General features: G+C 46.5%; 2 protein-coding genes across 8 annotated transcripts; both read right to left on the reverse strand.

Moving 5' to 3' along the window:
• Positions 1-326: 326 nt before the first annotated feature.
• LOC120800300 lies at positions 327-4,031 on the reverse strand. Of its 3 annotated transcripts, none has more exons than XM_040146311.1 (3): positions 3,811-4,031; positions 2,216-2,305; positions 327-2,047 (listed from the first exon to the last, which is right to left on the reverse strand). In XM_040146311.1, exons 1-3 carry the CDS (start codon positions 3,998-4,000, stop codon positions 1,563-1,565), a joined length of 765 nt encoding a protein of 254 aa, XP_040002245.1. In that variant the 5' UTR covers positions 4,001-4,031; the 3' UTR covers positions 327-1,562. The 3 variants fall into 3 exon arrangements, with proteins under 3 accessions (XP_040002245.1, XP_040002244.1, XP_040002242.1); XM_040146310.1 differs by having other exon boundaries at positions 327-2,068; XM_040146308.1 differs by having other exon boundaries at positions 327-2,305.
• Positions 4,032-4,133: 102 nt separating this feature from the next.
• Positions 4,134-12,063, reverse strand: ndufaf5 (NADH:ubiquinone oxidoreductase complex assembly factor 5). 5 transcript variants are annotated; one of them, XM_040146304.1, is made up of 11 exons: positions 11,800-12,063; positions 10,951-10,991; positions 10,440-10,503; positions 10,252-10,299; positions 9,832-9,929; positions 9,496-9,535; positions 8,439-8,636; positions 7,827-7,887; positions 6,925-7,008; positions 5,887-5,969; positions 4,134-4,749 (listed from the first exon to the last, which is right to left on the reverse strand). In XM_040146304.1, exons 1-11 carry the CDS (start codon positions 12,037-12,039, stop codon positions 4,663-4,665), a joined length of 1,044 nt encoding a protein of 347 aa, XP_040002238.1. In that variant the 5' UTR covers positions 12,040-12,063; the 3' UTR covers positions 4,134-4,662. The 5 variants fall into 5 exon arrangements, with proteins under 5 accessions (XP_040002238.1, XP_040002237.1, XP_040002240.1 ...); XM_040146303.1 differs by having other exon boundaries at positions 9,832-9,935; XM_040146306.1 differs by lacking the exon at positions 11,800-12,063 and adding an exon at positions 11,498-11,552 and having other exon boundaries at positions 9,832-9,935.
• Between the last annotated feature and the right edge of the window lie 10 nt (positions 12,064-12,073).

Below are 12,073 nucleotides of genomic sequence, written 5' to 3' on the forward strand. Positions count from 1 at the left end.
TTATTTTCAAATTAAACTTTATTTACACGTATGGTTGTACAATCCTGAGATCAGAAGAAGAATAAAAACAAAAAGAGGCCGAATAAAGTTTGACAGTAACATGTAAAGATAAAAAAAGAAAACAACGAAGGGTGATAGTTAACACTTGAAACTCGCTTTTTATTAGCGACTTGTTCACTGGTCTTAATGTGCTGATATAATTCTATATGGAGAAAAGCAGTGATGGAATGTAACTAAGTACATTTACTCAAGCGCCGTAAGTTTATCTGAGGTACTTGTACTTGAGCTGAGTATTTCCCTGTTTATTACACTCGGTACTTCTACTCCGCTGCAAATATTGTACTTTTTACTCCATTACAGTTATTTGACAGCTGTAGTTACAAGTTACTTCTACATTTAAAAGTCTGCATGCAAAACACACAGAGCTTATAAAATTTGATTGATTGTTACATATTATTTTAAATTACTTTACCCAACAGTATATGAAATCGAGATGGACTAATTAGTCAACTAATCAATTAGGTGAACAACAGAAGAAGGAAACCATTTTAACTGCTGATGTTTTCACATTAAGAAAATTCCAATCACTTCATGGGTTGGGGGTTCGAAGATTAGCCACTTTCCCTCGTCTTAAATTAAAGGTTCGCAGGTTTAGTCAGACAGAAGCAGCAATGCGAAGGCGTCACTGTGGTTCTCACTATTTTCTGACAGACCAAGCAATTAATCAGTCAATCAGTCAGTTAATCGATACATTGATCAGAAGATGACTTCAGCGCTGGCTGATTCAGATTTCTAGCAGAGTTTACAACAGTACGAGACGACACGTGGTCATTTTGAGGATCACTGGCGTCAAGACAGAATATGTCCCGTCACTGTTATCAGTTTCTTAACTGTTTGACCCCAGACACAAAAATGACTGAATTATGCACAACACTGTTAAGAAATATACATGTTTAATATACAGACAGGTGACAAATTAAAGGGAAACAGGAGGACAGCGCCCCCACCCACAGGTCACAAGGGGTCACTGAGTGGTTTGATGAGCGTGACAATGATGTGACCGTCACAGTCACCGGATCTCAACCCAGTTGAACACCTGTGGGAGGTTTTGGACCCACGTGTTGGACAGCGCTGTCCGCCGCCACCGCCGTCAAAACACCAGATGAGGGAACATCTTTAGGAGGGATGGTGTCCATCATGGTGTCCATCCCTCCAGTGGAGTCCAGAGGCTTGGAGGATCCATACCAAGGAGCGGTGTGGTGGCCCAACACCTGACTGAGACACTTTTTGTTGGGTTTTTTTTTCACTTGTCAGTAGTTACTGGCATCAAACAACAGCACAACAACAGAGTCAGTGGATCAGGCAGACTCCAAAATGAAGGGAAATACAAACGGCCAAGAACTTTCTGTACCAGGGACCTTTTGACGAAGCCTCTGAACAACCACCAGATGAGCAAGAAAGAAGAAGAGTGATTTTGTCCTGCCTGCTGTGTGTCGGCAGTTTCCAACTTCTGTCCATCAGACCTCCGAGCGTGACGGATAAAAGACTGGATTTTGCGCCGATTAACTGACATTCCTTGTCTGTAGTGGAATTTGTGCAACAGAATACACACACTCCTCATTGCCGCGTCCTTTAGCTTTCAGCTTGTTAACAGAGGTGTACAGCGCATTAGTGTTTGGTGATGTGGAGGTGTTTGGCGTTTCAATGATGCTCGACCAGTAGTAGGGACTTTCAACATCAGGTTCCCTCCGTGGCTGCACGTTGCCGTCTTCAATCTCCTCATAGATCACCTCAGTTACAGCTTTCACAACATTGGTCTCTCTCTCCGCTCTCTTTTCTGAGCAGAATCTCAGGGCGAAGAAGACCAGAAGCACCAGAGTAGCACCTATGACTACACCAACAGGTATTTTCCACAAGTCTGAGGGTCGCTGGTTCTCTGTGTCTGCACCTCCAGCTGCAGCTTCTCGGCTGCGGTCCGGTCCCTCGTTTCTCAGCGTGACTGGTGCTCTAGCTTCTGGCTGGGCTTTGGGAACCACCACGTTGGGATCTGTAGTCACATCCAGATATACTGCTTTTTTTCCATTACAAAAATACCATGCAGAATCTGACATTTTAACCTTATTTATGACCAGGTCATTGTTTGCCAGGGACCCATAGCGTTTATCAGTTCTGCGCTCCTGGCCGTTGCTGATAGTGAGCAGAATCACCTGGTTACCATTTACGTAGCGGCTCCATGACACATTCCCTGTTGCAAGAGGACACTGCAGTGTAGCCAACGTGTTGTTCTGCACAGTCTTTATACTGTCTGTAAAGTAAAAATGCAACAGTGAGTAATGTGCTGTTATATCCTGCCTGTTCGCCCCTTTCTACTCTTCAGTTACTCAATAAGAAACTGTTGTTTTTACCAAACTTCAGTTTGGTTTCCTGTGCCCTTCCTGTAGGTTCACAGTATTTAGAGAAACATTCAAGTATCATTGAGTTCTCCTTTCCTCTAAATGTCCAGTCGTTTCTCTCTTGTTCCTCACAGTCTTGTTTTCTTCCACTGGACCGACAGTTAAGTTCCAGTAGGAACCAGTCAGAGTTTTACTGGGACCTGATTCACACAGTGTAATTACGCTGTAAATCACAGGCTGGATTATAAAGTGCTACCCTATAGCTATAAAATAGTTTATGTAGGGTTTAGTGGAGAAGATATGGCGTGAAGAACGGTGTGCTCTCCATTTTTAGTCAGTGTATTCGGACTGTTAAATGAAACGGTCACTTCCAACCACTTTTCATTGTAATTACAGTGTCGTTACAGGACATATTTAAGTCCAAAATGCTTTTTTAGCAACGAGAAAGTGCCAAACAGTGTTCATGACATACCGATTATGAAAGGGCTTGAATGCTGACCCTGTCTGTAATAATTTCGTATCATTCGTTGCCCCCTTATTTCCCGTACTTACTGCTCCAGTAGGTATATCATTGGTCGAGCTCTCTCACATTGTCCGAATTGTAACGTACTGTCACCAAAAGTAAAGACAGTTGCTTCTGCTAGGATTCCTGATGCACGCTTTTTTTTTTTTTTTAAGAGCGGAGAAAAAACTGTCGTGTGACTTGTCGTATTTAGGGATCAAACACTATTCTCTCCGCAACGTATCGTCCAGTGAACCTCACATAAACATAACTATTTTCTAGATGCAGCTCGAAACACACATCCCTCCTCCCAGGCGCAGCCTAATGTTTTGTTCTGCATCAACAACGTTGGTTTGCTTTATTATTAAGGACAAGTCTCCATTTTTGACAAGGTTTGACGTCACAATGAGCAGTTTCTTGGAAGCATATCGTATTTTTACTGGGAGGTACTGTACTTGTGTACAGCTTGTACCTTGAGTACTTCTGAGTAATGACACGTCCTTCTTCACTGCACTTCAGATCAAAATAGTCCTTTTTACTGCACTACATTTATCTGACAGCTGCAACGACGCATTATAGGTTAAAGGTGTTTTCCGTCACTGCGGCGGATTAAACCTGCTCCGCTGGGGTTTATGTGAGCTCAAGTACAATGCTGGACTTTTACTGGTAACAGGGTATTTTTAAATTGTGGTGTTGCTACTTGTAAAAAAGTGAAGGCTCACCGTTTAATTCTTTCCCTCTTCAACCACCTCTCATGATGGAGACTGTACAGAGTTTTTGATTTCATTAAGTTTTTCTATCCTACGAAACATTTTTCTCTCTCAGTTAAAGCTTTATGGTTGAATGCAGCCTCTCTTTGATGGTGTCTACACACACCACAGACAGAAACATGATCAGGAGACACCAGTAACTTACCAGTGAAGCTGAGACGGAGGCATCCAGCAAAGAGAAGGCAGAGGTAAAGCAACATCTCCGCAGCCTGTGGACTTACGCTGTGAGACAGGACGAAGACATGGTTTCTTTTCTTCCTTTTTTTTTTAATTTTTAAATCAAAGAGGAACTTGCCCGATGAGTAACGAATGTGATGGTGACGGAAAAGAAACATGTAAAAGACTGGTTGGGCTAAAAGAAACGACTGAAACGAACTAGAATCATCAGCTCGAGGTCGATGCCTCCGCCGACCGGTCAGGTTGTAGTTTACATCCACGTCTGTCCAGACTCATAACACAGACAGTGAAGACTTTGAAGGAATTTAATAAAAAGGTATTAAGTGTATCTGCAGAACATTATGACGTCTCAGTGATGTTGACCTTTGACCTTTTGGATATAAAAGGTCATCACGTCTTCATTCTATCCTATTGGACATTTGGTGGAATGCAGTGAGGTCACCGCGACCTTGACCTTTGACCTCTGACCACCAAAACCTAATCAGCTGATCCTCGGGTCCAAGCGCAGGTTTGTGCCAAAAGTGAAGAAATTCCGTTGGGGGCGTGTTTCTGTTTCCCTTCCGTCGTGACTTTCCGACGCCACCTGGGCAAAGGAGTCAGCTTCCACTGGTCAATCCGAGCCTCGCTAGCTGCGCATTTCTACCCCTAAAGCTCCAGTCAAAGGAATCAGTGTCCTCACGATGCTTTCACCGCCCTGCTTTATTCCAGAGAATATTAAAACACAAGTTACTTTTAACCCGGCTACTGAACATAGTTGTTTAAATAAAATAATATTATCCACAATCCCCAGTACGACGGCTGCGCAGCGGCTCGGACGGCTCTATGACTTGTCCGTGTCGGCTGGCTGGCTGATCTTTGACAAATCCCCGAAGGACGCGGTGGCGGAGCCTCGCTTTGCTGGTTTGGCCTGAGAGAGGGAAGAAAGAAAAAAGACAACATTTAAAGGCGAATCCGGTTTTCTCTTCTGCTCCTGAATGTGACAGAACTCAGCAGCGATGGTGTCTGACAGAGCGATTGTTTTGAGCAGTCAGGGAGAGACGAACCAGGCGTTCGGCACGAGGAGCGACACAAACCTCGTCAATAGAAAAATTAAAGAGCATAATAATCACGGACACCGGCGGCGTCAGAAAAGCAGCAGCTTTATCACATTGGTACGGTGGCCCCTGAGGACAACGCACAGACATTAAAAGGAAACGCTGCAAATCCAGAAATGCGGCGAATAAAAAAGACGCGCGCTGTCGTGAAACTGTCCAACCAGTCCTGTGTTTATTACGTATTCAGCTTCATCTTCTCAGACAAACTGGCAGCAGCAAATATTAGTTTTCAACTCTGAGACCAAATGTGACCCTCCAGAAGGAATGATGACAAATTTCAAAATGCTACAGACGGCAGAGCCGGCGGTGGATCACCAAAGGGCTTACGGTGATTACACAGTTCTCCGCGGGACGTCGGCGCCCTGACCGGCCCCTCATCTCCGAGCCGGACCCGAGCCGTTGAGAAGACCCCCGGGAGCCAAACTCCAAACTGACACTGTTTCCATAAACTGACCACACATTGGAAATGTAACGGTGACTTCCTCGCCTGGTACGATATCAAGGGGGTCAGGTACACGAGGCCGGAGGGACACACAGAAGTTGCTGTGACGTTGCTGTTTTGCTCCAACATCGCTCCACTGGCTTGTGTTTTCTCCATCTGTATGTGGTTGGGTATTGAGAAGCGCGTTTCCCTTAATGTTTGTGCTTTCGCTCTTGCTTGTGTTTTGTCCTTAGGGGCCACCGTACGTCTTTTGTCCCCCGTGGGCTACCGTACCCCGACGCCCTCTGTCGGCCTCAGCACCTGAGATCTTTGTACAGGCTGAGAGGCAGAAGCGTGATCGGGGCTGCAGCTTTTCCCAGCTCCGCTGCGTCATCAGCCACTCATCGCTTTTAGAAGACGTCAGACGGCGGTGAAAAATACTCAGGTTACAAGGGTATAAAACGTGTCTCGTTACCAAAAACACTGAAGTTCGCAGCATCTTGGACACGGGGGGTTCCACCTGTCTCACCTGTGACTCATGAGGCTTCCAGCCAATCATGTAGAGGATCTCAAAGGTGGCGGGAACGGACCCGTCCTCGTTACCATACATCTCTGAAACATTTTCAAACAAAGAGACGTCAGTGAGTAACACGCCAACACCCAAACCCCTACAGCACACCTGCCATCCAACTGTTGTTAAAGGCACAGTTCAGAACATTTTTGGGTCATATACATGCATCCTCATGTTGTGAGAGGTTTAATCTCTGAGTGTCCTGCACGGAGACAGGTCCAGGATGTCTGGTGCAATGTGACAACTTGTTTTTGAGTCGTAGAAAACCGTAACGTTTCTTCAGCATCTTGTCTGACAGACAGAATAGTTCGGTCAATTAAGAAATGGATAAAAAAGGGTCAACACTTTCCACACGTTCTGATCCCTCGCTGACACGAGCTCTTGTCTGCATGTTGTGTTCAACTGCAGCTCGTTTCTAAGAGGAAGTTAAACCAGTGGAGCTCAAACACCAAAGGAAATATGTGTATTTTCAGCTCATCTGACGAAAAGGCACCAGACCCCGTTTAAAAAGGGAAACGCTGTCAACAGTGGAAACAATTGAAGACAAAGAAAACCGCAGACGGAGACTAATGGACAAATGGGGGATGAGTAAAACTGTGTTAAGGATCAAATTTAAAGCCCTGATTCTTATAATAATGTAACATTATTAATAGTTACATTGTTTATTTAGTGCAATAAGTGAAATAAGCTTTAAATACAATAAATAACTGCTATTTGGTTTTAAATAGTAAATAGTTTGTGTATCATTTTGCGGTTGCTTTGCGTGTCTTTGTAGTCGTCTTGTGTCTCTTTGTAGTCGTCTTGTGTCTCTTTGTAGTCATCTTGTGTCATTTTGCAGTGGTTTTGCATGTCTTTGTAGTCGTCTTGTGTCTCTTTGTAGTCGTCTTGTGTCATTTTGCAGTGGTTTTGCATGTCTTTGCGGTCGTTTTGTGTCTCTGTCGCCGTTTAGCGTCTCTTTGTGGTGGTTTTGCATCACTTCTGCTTTTAAAGACTCACCTTTATAAATGGCGGCTGCTGCTAATATGGTGTCTCTGTGCAACAACGACCTCCTGTTCCAAGCACAGTTACTCTCTCCCATACCTGCAGAGCAGATAAAAGATCATAGAAGTTTGCAGAATTCGGTTGAACAAAAGTGGGCGGATTTGTTTTAGAGCTCCTGTTCATCTCCAGTCTTACTCTGAGATGCCAGTTTATTAGGTACACACCCTCCTGTATGTTGAAATAATGAACAGAATCAAAGTGGAATCAAATACAACACCTCTAATTGCTGCTCCTCAGAAATGACCAGCAACAAAACTGAACTGCATTCGTTTCATGAAAGGTTGATTCTATCGCACGGGTGTAGCCAATAAACTGGCAGCGCGTCTCTCCTGCTACATGGACATGAACCTCAGTCCAAACAACAACCAAACCCAGAATCAGATCAGCCTCTTTCTGAGCTGATGACAGCTGTGAAAGCTATAAATGGGAAAAGTAAGAGTTAGATCACATGAAGCTCATCTGTTGGAGGTTTAATCCTGTTTGGTATCAAGTCTTGATTGAGACTGTGTCTCGGTGGTTGACCTCTACTCTAATGTGGTGTTATGACCGTGCCAGGCTTTAGCCACGTTAGCGGCAGGATAGTGGCTGAAACGTTTTATTCCAGAGTCACATATTTCATCAAATACTGGACGGAGCTCTATTAAATTTGACTCAGACTCGAGTTCATGAGAGGATGCCTCTAGAATTAGACTGATTCGGTCTCAGCGTAACCACTGTAGACATGTTAGAACACTAACAGGGGACAAAGTCTGACAGCGTCCAGACCAGCTGAGTCTGAGACGTCCTAGAACAGCCTCTGGCGAGAGCAGAAGGTTCCCGGTTGGTTGGGGACTAACTAAACATCGCGTCGCTTCTACCTTGTAAGTCGGTCATGACCTCCATGATTCCTGGATAGTGGACCTGAACGTCGTCAACATCCTGGAACAGAAACAGAGGGAGGGGGTTTTATTAGGTGGCTCTGGAAGCACATTCGACAGGTAGAAAACTGAAAATGAAGGAGGCATTAAGGTGGTCGACTACACACAGACACACAAACCCAAGTCTAAGGACTCACTACTACTTCTCACTGTTGGATGTTGTTTATTGTCTCTAACGTTGTCATGATGCTGTCTTTCAAAAAGGTCTATGAAAGAATTTTTTGAATTTAATTCAAAGGTTCGTCACTGGATTGTTTTTAACTACCTACCATGAAAGACCGTATTCGCGTTTATTTTTGTTCTAATCATATAAGCAGCATATTTATACTATATATGAAGTTGTAGTAGTAGGATGTTGGTGTTCGTAAATGAGATTGTTTTCCTCGTCTTCCTCCTGCGAGGTCGTGTCTGTGTGAGGACTTTATCTCCGGTGTCTTTCCTCCGTTTAAAACGTGACGAAGAAGCTCAGAGAAAAGCGTCCAGCGATTTTCCCTTCACACCCTGAGGAGCAGCCTGACCGGGTCTGACGGGGTTTCTGAGCCTGTTCCTCACCACAGTCAGCATGTTGAAGCCAGCCTGGCCCAGCAGGTTGCCCAGGTCGGTGACGGCGGTATAGGGGGAGACGCGGGGGGAGAATCCTCCCTCCCTCTCGGTCTCGGCCAGCTGGAGGGAACACCTCAGCTCGTAGAGCGTCTCCCCGCCCGCCATCGCCCCGATGAACACCCCGTCTGGCTTCAGCACCTGGTGGATCTGGAGAGGAGGAATCAGTGAGAGTGAGCAGTGCTCGGCAGGTCGCACCTGGGTTCAAAGGCGTTCTGCGCTTAGCAATGTCAGCTGAGAATCATCCAGTGAGGGTAGTGAAGGGGCCGATTCACTGATTAAGTACTTCGTTATGACATTAATATTCATGAGGGAATAAGCAATAACCAGAGAATCAATACTCACGGGCAGCGGTTTAAAACTCAGCCACAGTTATGTGCAAAATTTAGAGCAAATGACAAATGTGGTTGATGTTTGAAGAGAAAAGAAGCTTTTCATTTCATCAACTTAAAAAAAATGGAAAATGATTCAACCGTAACTGTGGCACCTGCAAAACTCTGGGTCCCCCACTAAACCAGAACTCTGAGTCTTTCCGGTCTCGATTCAAGAGTTTTAAAAACTGTGAAGTGTTTCATCGGGGCCGTGTGAGTGTGGTTTGATCAGGTCAGAAGAACGCGGCATCCCCTTTTTCCAAATGAGCCGTGTAAACACCGAAACGCAAATACAGATGCCTCCTGTGTGAAACAACCAACTGGTCCAGCCCTGTAAGAAAACCTCTTTTCTCCGAACGTCTTTTCAGGGCCTTGGAGTCAACGGAAACGCTGCTGCGTCCCACATTTGTCAGCGCAGAACAAAAGACCAACCTCTAGAGACTCGACAGAAACATGTTGCTGATCCTCACGCAGTAAATCGAGCGTGTGAAACTACGCCCTCCAGTGGATGGCAATCAGAAGGAGAACAACCACACACAAAAGCAAAGCCATTTCTATCAGCGGAAAAGATTCTCTGTTCTCTCTTGAGTGAACCTTTCGTCATATTCCAAAACCTGGGTCAGACTCTGGTCTCTCACCTGTTTGAGGGCACCGGGCAGGTCGTTTATCCAGTGCAGGCTGAAAGAAGAGCAAGAACAAAAACTGAGATTAAACACACAAACGTCCCAAATGTGAGCTACAGACGCTTTGCTGAAGGGGAGTTTACCAGCCCCGACCCGTCCTCACAACCAAAAAGAAGGAGGCTGAGGAAACTGTGAGGTGGTAAATCAAAAGTGCGCTCTCCCGTCGGGTCGCTGAATTTTAAAAGTGTCTCGTGGACCTCCAGCAGTACTGTGAGGAAAATGTGAGTAAGGTTTAAGACCAGCGGGGCTGCCTGGCCTTAAGCACCGGACAGACACGACCGGATGACTCACCTCAGGCTGCTCACCACCAGGTCGAAGGTGTTTTCTTTGAACGGCAGGAACTCCTCGTCGGCCAGAACGCAGTGAGTCGGGATCTCACTCTGCCTCCGCTGTTTCTGGAGAGTGAGACCATAAAGTCACAGGAACGGTGTAATGTAGCAGCATCGGCATCGATATTCATTTTAATATTTACTCTGTCATCAGACAACAGTGAAAAGTTCACCCGTCCCTCATAACTGATGGCAACTGATCTCTTTCATCAGGGTTAATTCATCTTTTAACGAGCCAAACTAATCATTCTGAACAATCTGAAAGATGCTGCAGTCACATAAAAATCCTGCACACGGCGGCTTAAAGAAAGTCCTGACAACACCGGGGCCGAAGCACCTGACGACCCGCCAGACAGCTTCAGCGCAGCGTGTCAACACTCACCAGAGTCTTCTCTGAGATGTCCGTCAGGAACAAACGCTGCACAACGTCCTGCAACAGCGAGGGACCAACAGAGACAGAGAGAGGAAGTGACCGGGTGGGTTTAACGCCATCATCCAGACCAGCCTGGCTACGGAGAAGGGTTTGAAACTAACACGTAGGCGTCTCAGACACAGCGACACCGACTCTACCTTGCTCAAATGCTCTGCGATGTGACTTTTCCCACCGCCGACGTCCAACGCCACAGGGAACGTCCTGGGAAGACACATCGATCAAACTTCATTCATGTATTATTTATATATATGGATGCAGTAAACAAAGGAAGTTCTAAAGCACTACACAAAGATCTCAGATCCTCTGGACTCTGTTCCAGCAGGAACCGGAGGCTTTCGTTCTGGGTTCTGGAAGGGCTAAGAGATGAAGAACCAGAGGATCTGAGGATCTGAGGGCCCCCCCCCGTCCATAAATCAGACAGTGTGGTGCGGGACCATGCGGAGCCCTAGAGACCGATAAAAGAGGTTTAAAATCAGTCTGAACGCTAACGTGCATCCAGTGTGAAGACGGGTGTAACGGGGACACAATCTGGATCACCTGAACCTGATCTGTTGTGTTCATTGTGTTCGTCAGACGAGATGAAAACCAGCCCTGATTTCCAGGCACTTTGTGTCAAAAGTGGATCCGGCTCTGTCGTCATGAACCCACCTTGCGATGTCATAGACCCGATCAGCCACTCGACTGCCGACCTGCAACCAACCGGAAGAGAAAATCAAACGCTGCCCAGTGCGACTGCTTCTACATCTGAGAGTCGCCTTCTGCTGTACGTTGACGCTCGCTCTCCATTTTAGGGTTCAACCCTTCAACAGCCCCCTAAAGAATAACAGACATGATAAAATGGACTCTCTCATTTCTCTAGACCCTCGTGATGAATTTGGACCTGGGGCTCTCAAGGATTCATTAGACTGTCGGACTGCCAGGCTACCAGACCAGTTTCCAGGGCACGAATGACCGCGTTGACTGAAAAGAGTCTAATCTACTGATAGGCCGATGGAGTCTGTAGAATATGTTCATCCCACAGGTGAAACACTGGCTGGTAAAAGGTTAAGAGGTAAATGTCAGCTGTTCACCCACTGAAGTAGGAAACAGGTCGATGTCCACGACCAAAAAGACTCAGTCATGCAAAGAAAACGAGTCCAAACCTCAGCGAACCACCGAATCATCTCGCGAACTTCCTGCGCTTGTGTGGACCAACCTTTGCGGGGTTCAAAGACTGGTCCACACGTTCAGTCCCTCTGCCTGTTTTTGTGCTCGTAGTTCCAAATGTCTGGCGTCACAGCTTTAATATTCCCAGGTGTTCTTTACCTGAGTCTAAAGTGAGGCCCCTCCTAGTGTGTCTGTGGCTGTGAAGTGTCACATTAAAGACCTGCACCTTTTGTTTTGGACGGAAACGGAAGCGGATAAACTCCGGTCTCGTCCTCCCGATGACCTGCCTCTACAGTTACCTCAGGTGCGTCCAGGTGTGACTACCTGCCTATTTCAAACCCACGCTCATACCTCGTCCCTCAGGTAGTCGTACTGGTGGCCGTCCTGCAGCGACGCAGCCCAGTTCTTCTGCCTCTTCTTCATCTCCCTGTTGAACACATTCATGGTTCCCCTGCTCGACACCGACAGCCCTCTGCGGGGCTCGGACCTCGGCACAGCCTGGAGCCTGCGGCCGGAGGAGCGGGAGGCCGCGGGGGCGGATCCGGCCGCCGGCAGCCGCCGCAGGACCGTCCCGCACACTGTGCGGCTCATGGCGGTGGCGTCTTCCTCCGGCTCACGCTGCACG

The sequence above is a fragment of the Xiphias gladius genome, chromosome 15 (genome assembly GCF_016859285.1).
Source record: "Xiphias gladius isolate SHS-SW01 ecotype Sanya breed wild chromosome 15, ASM1685928v1, whole genome shotgun sequence".
NCBI lineage: Eukaryota > Metazoa > Chordata > Actinopteri > Istiophoriformes > Xiphiidae > Xiphias > Xiphias gladius.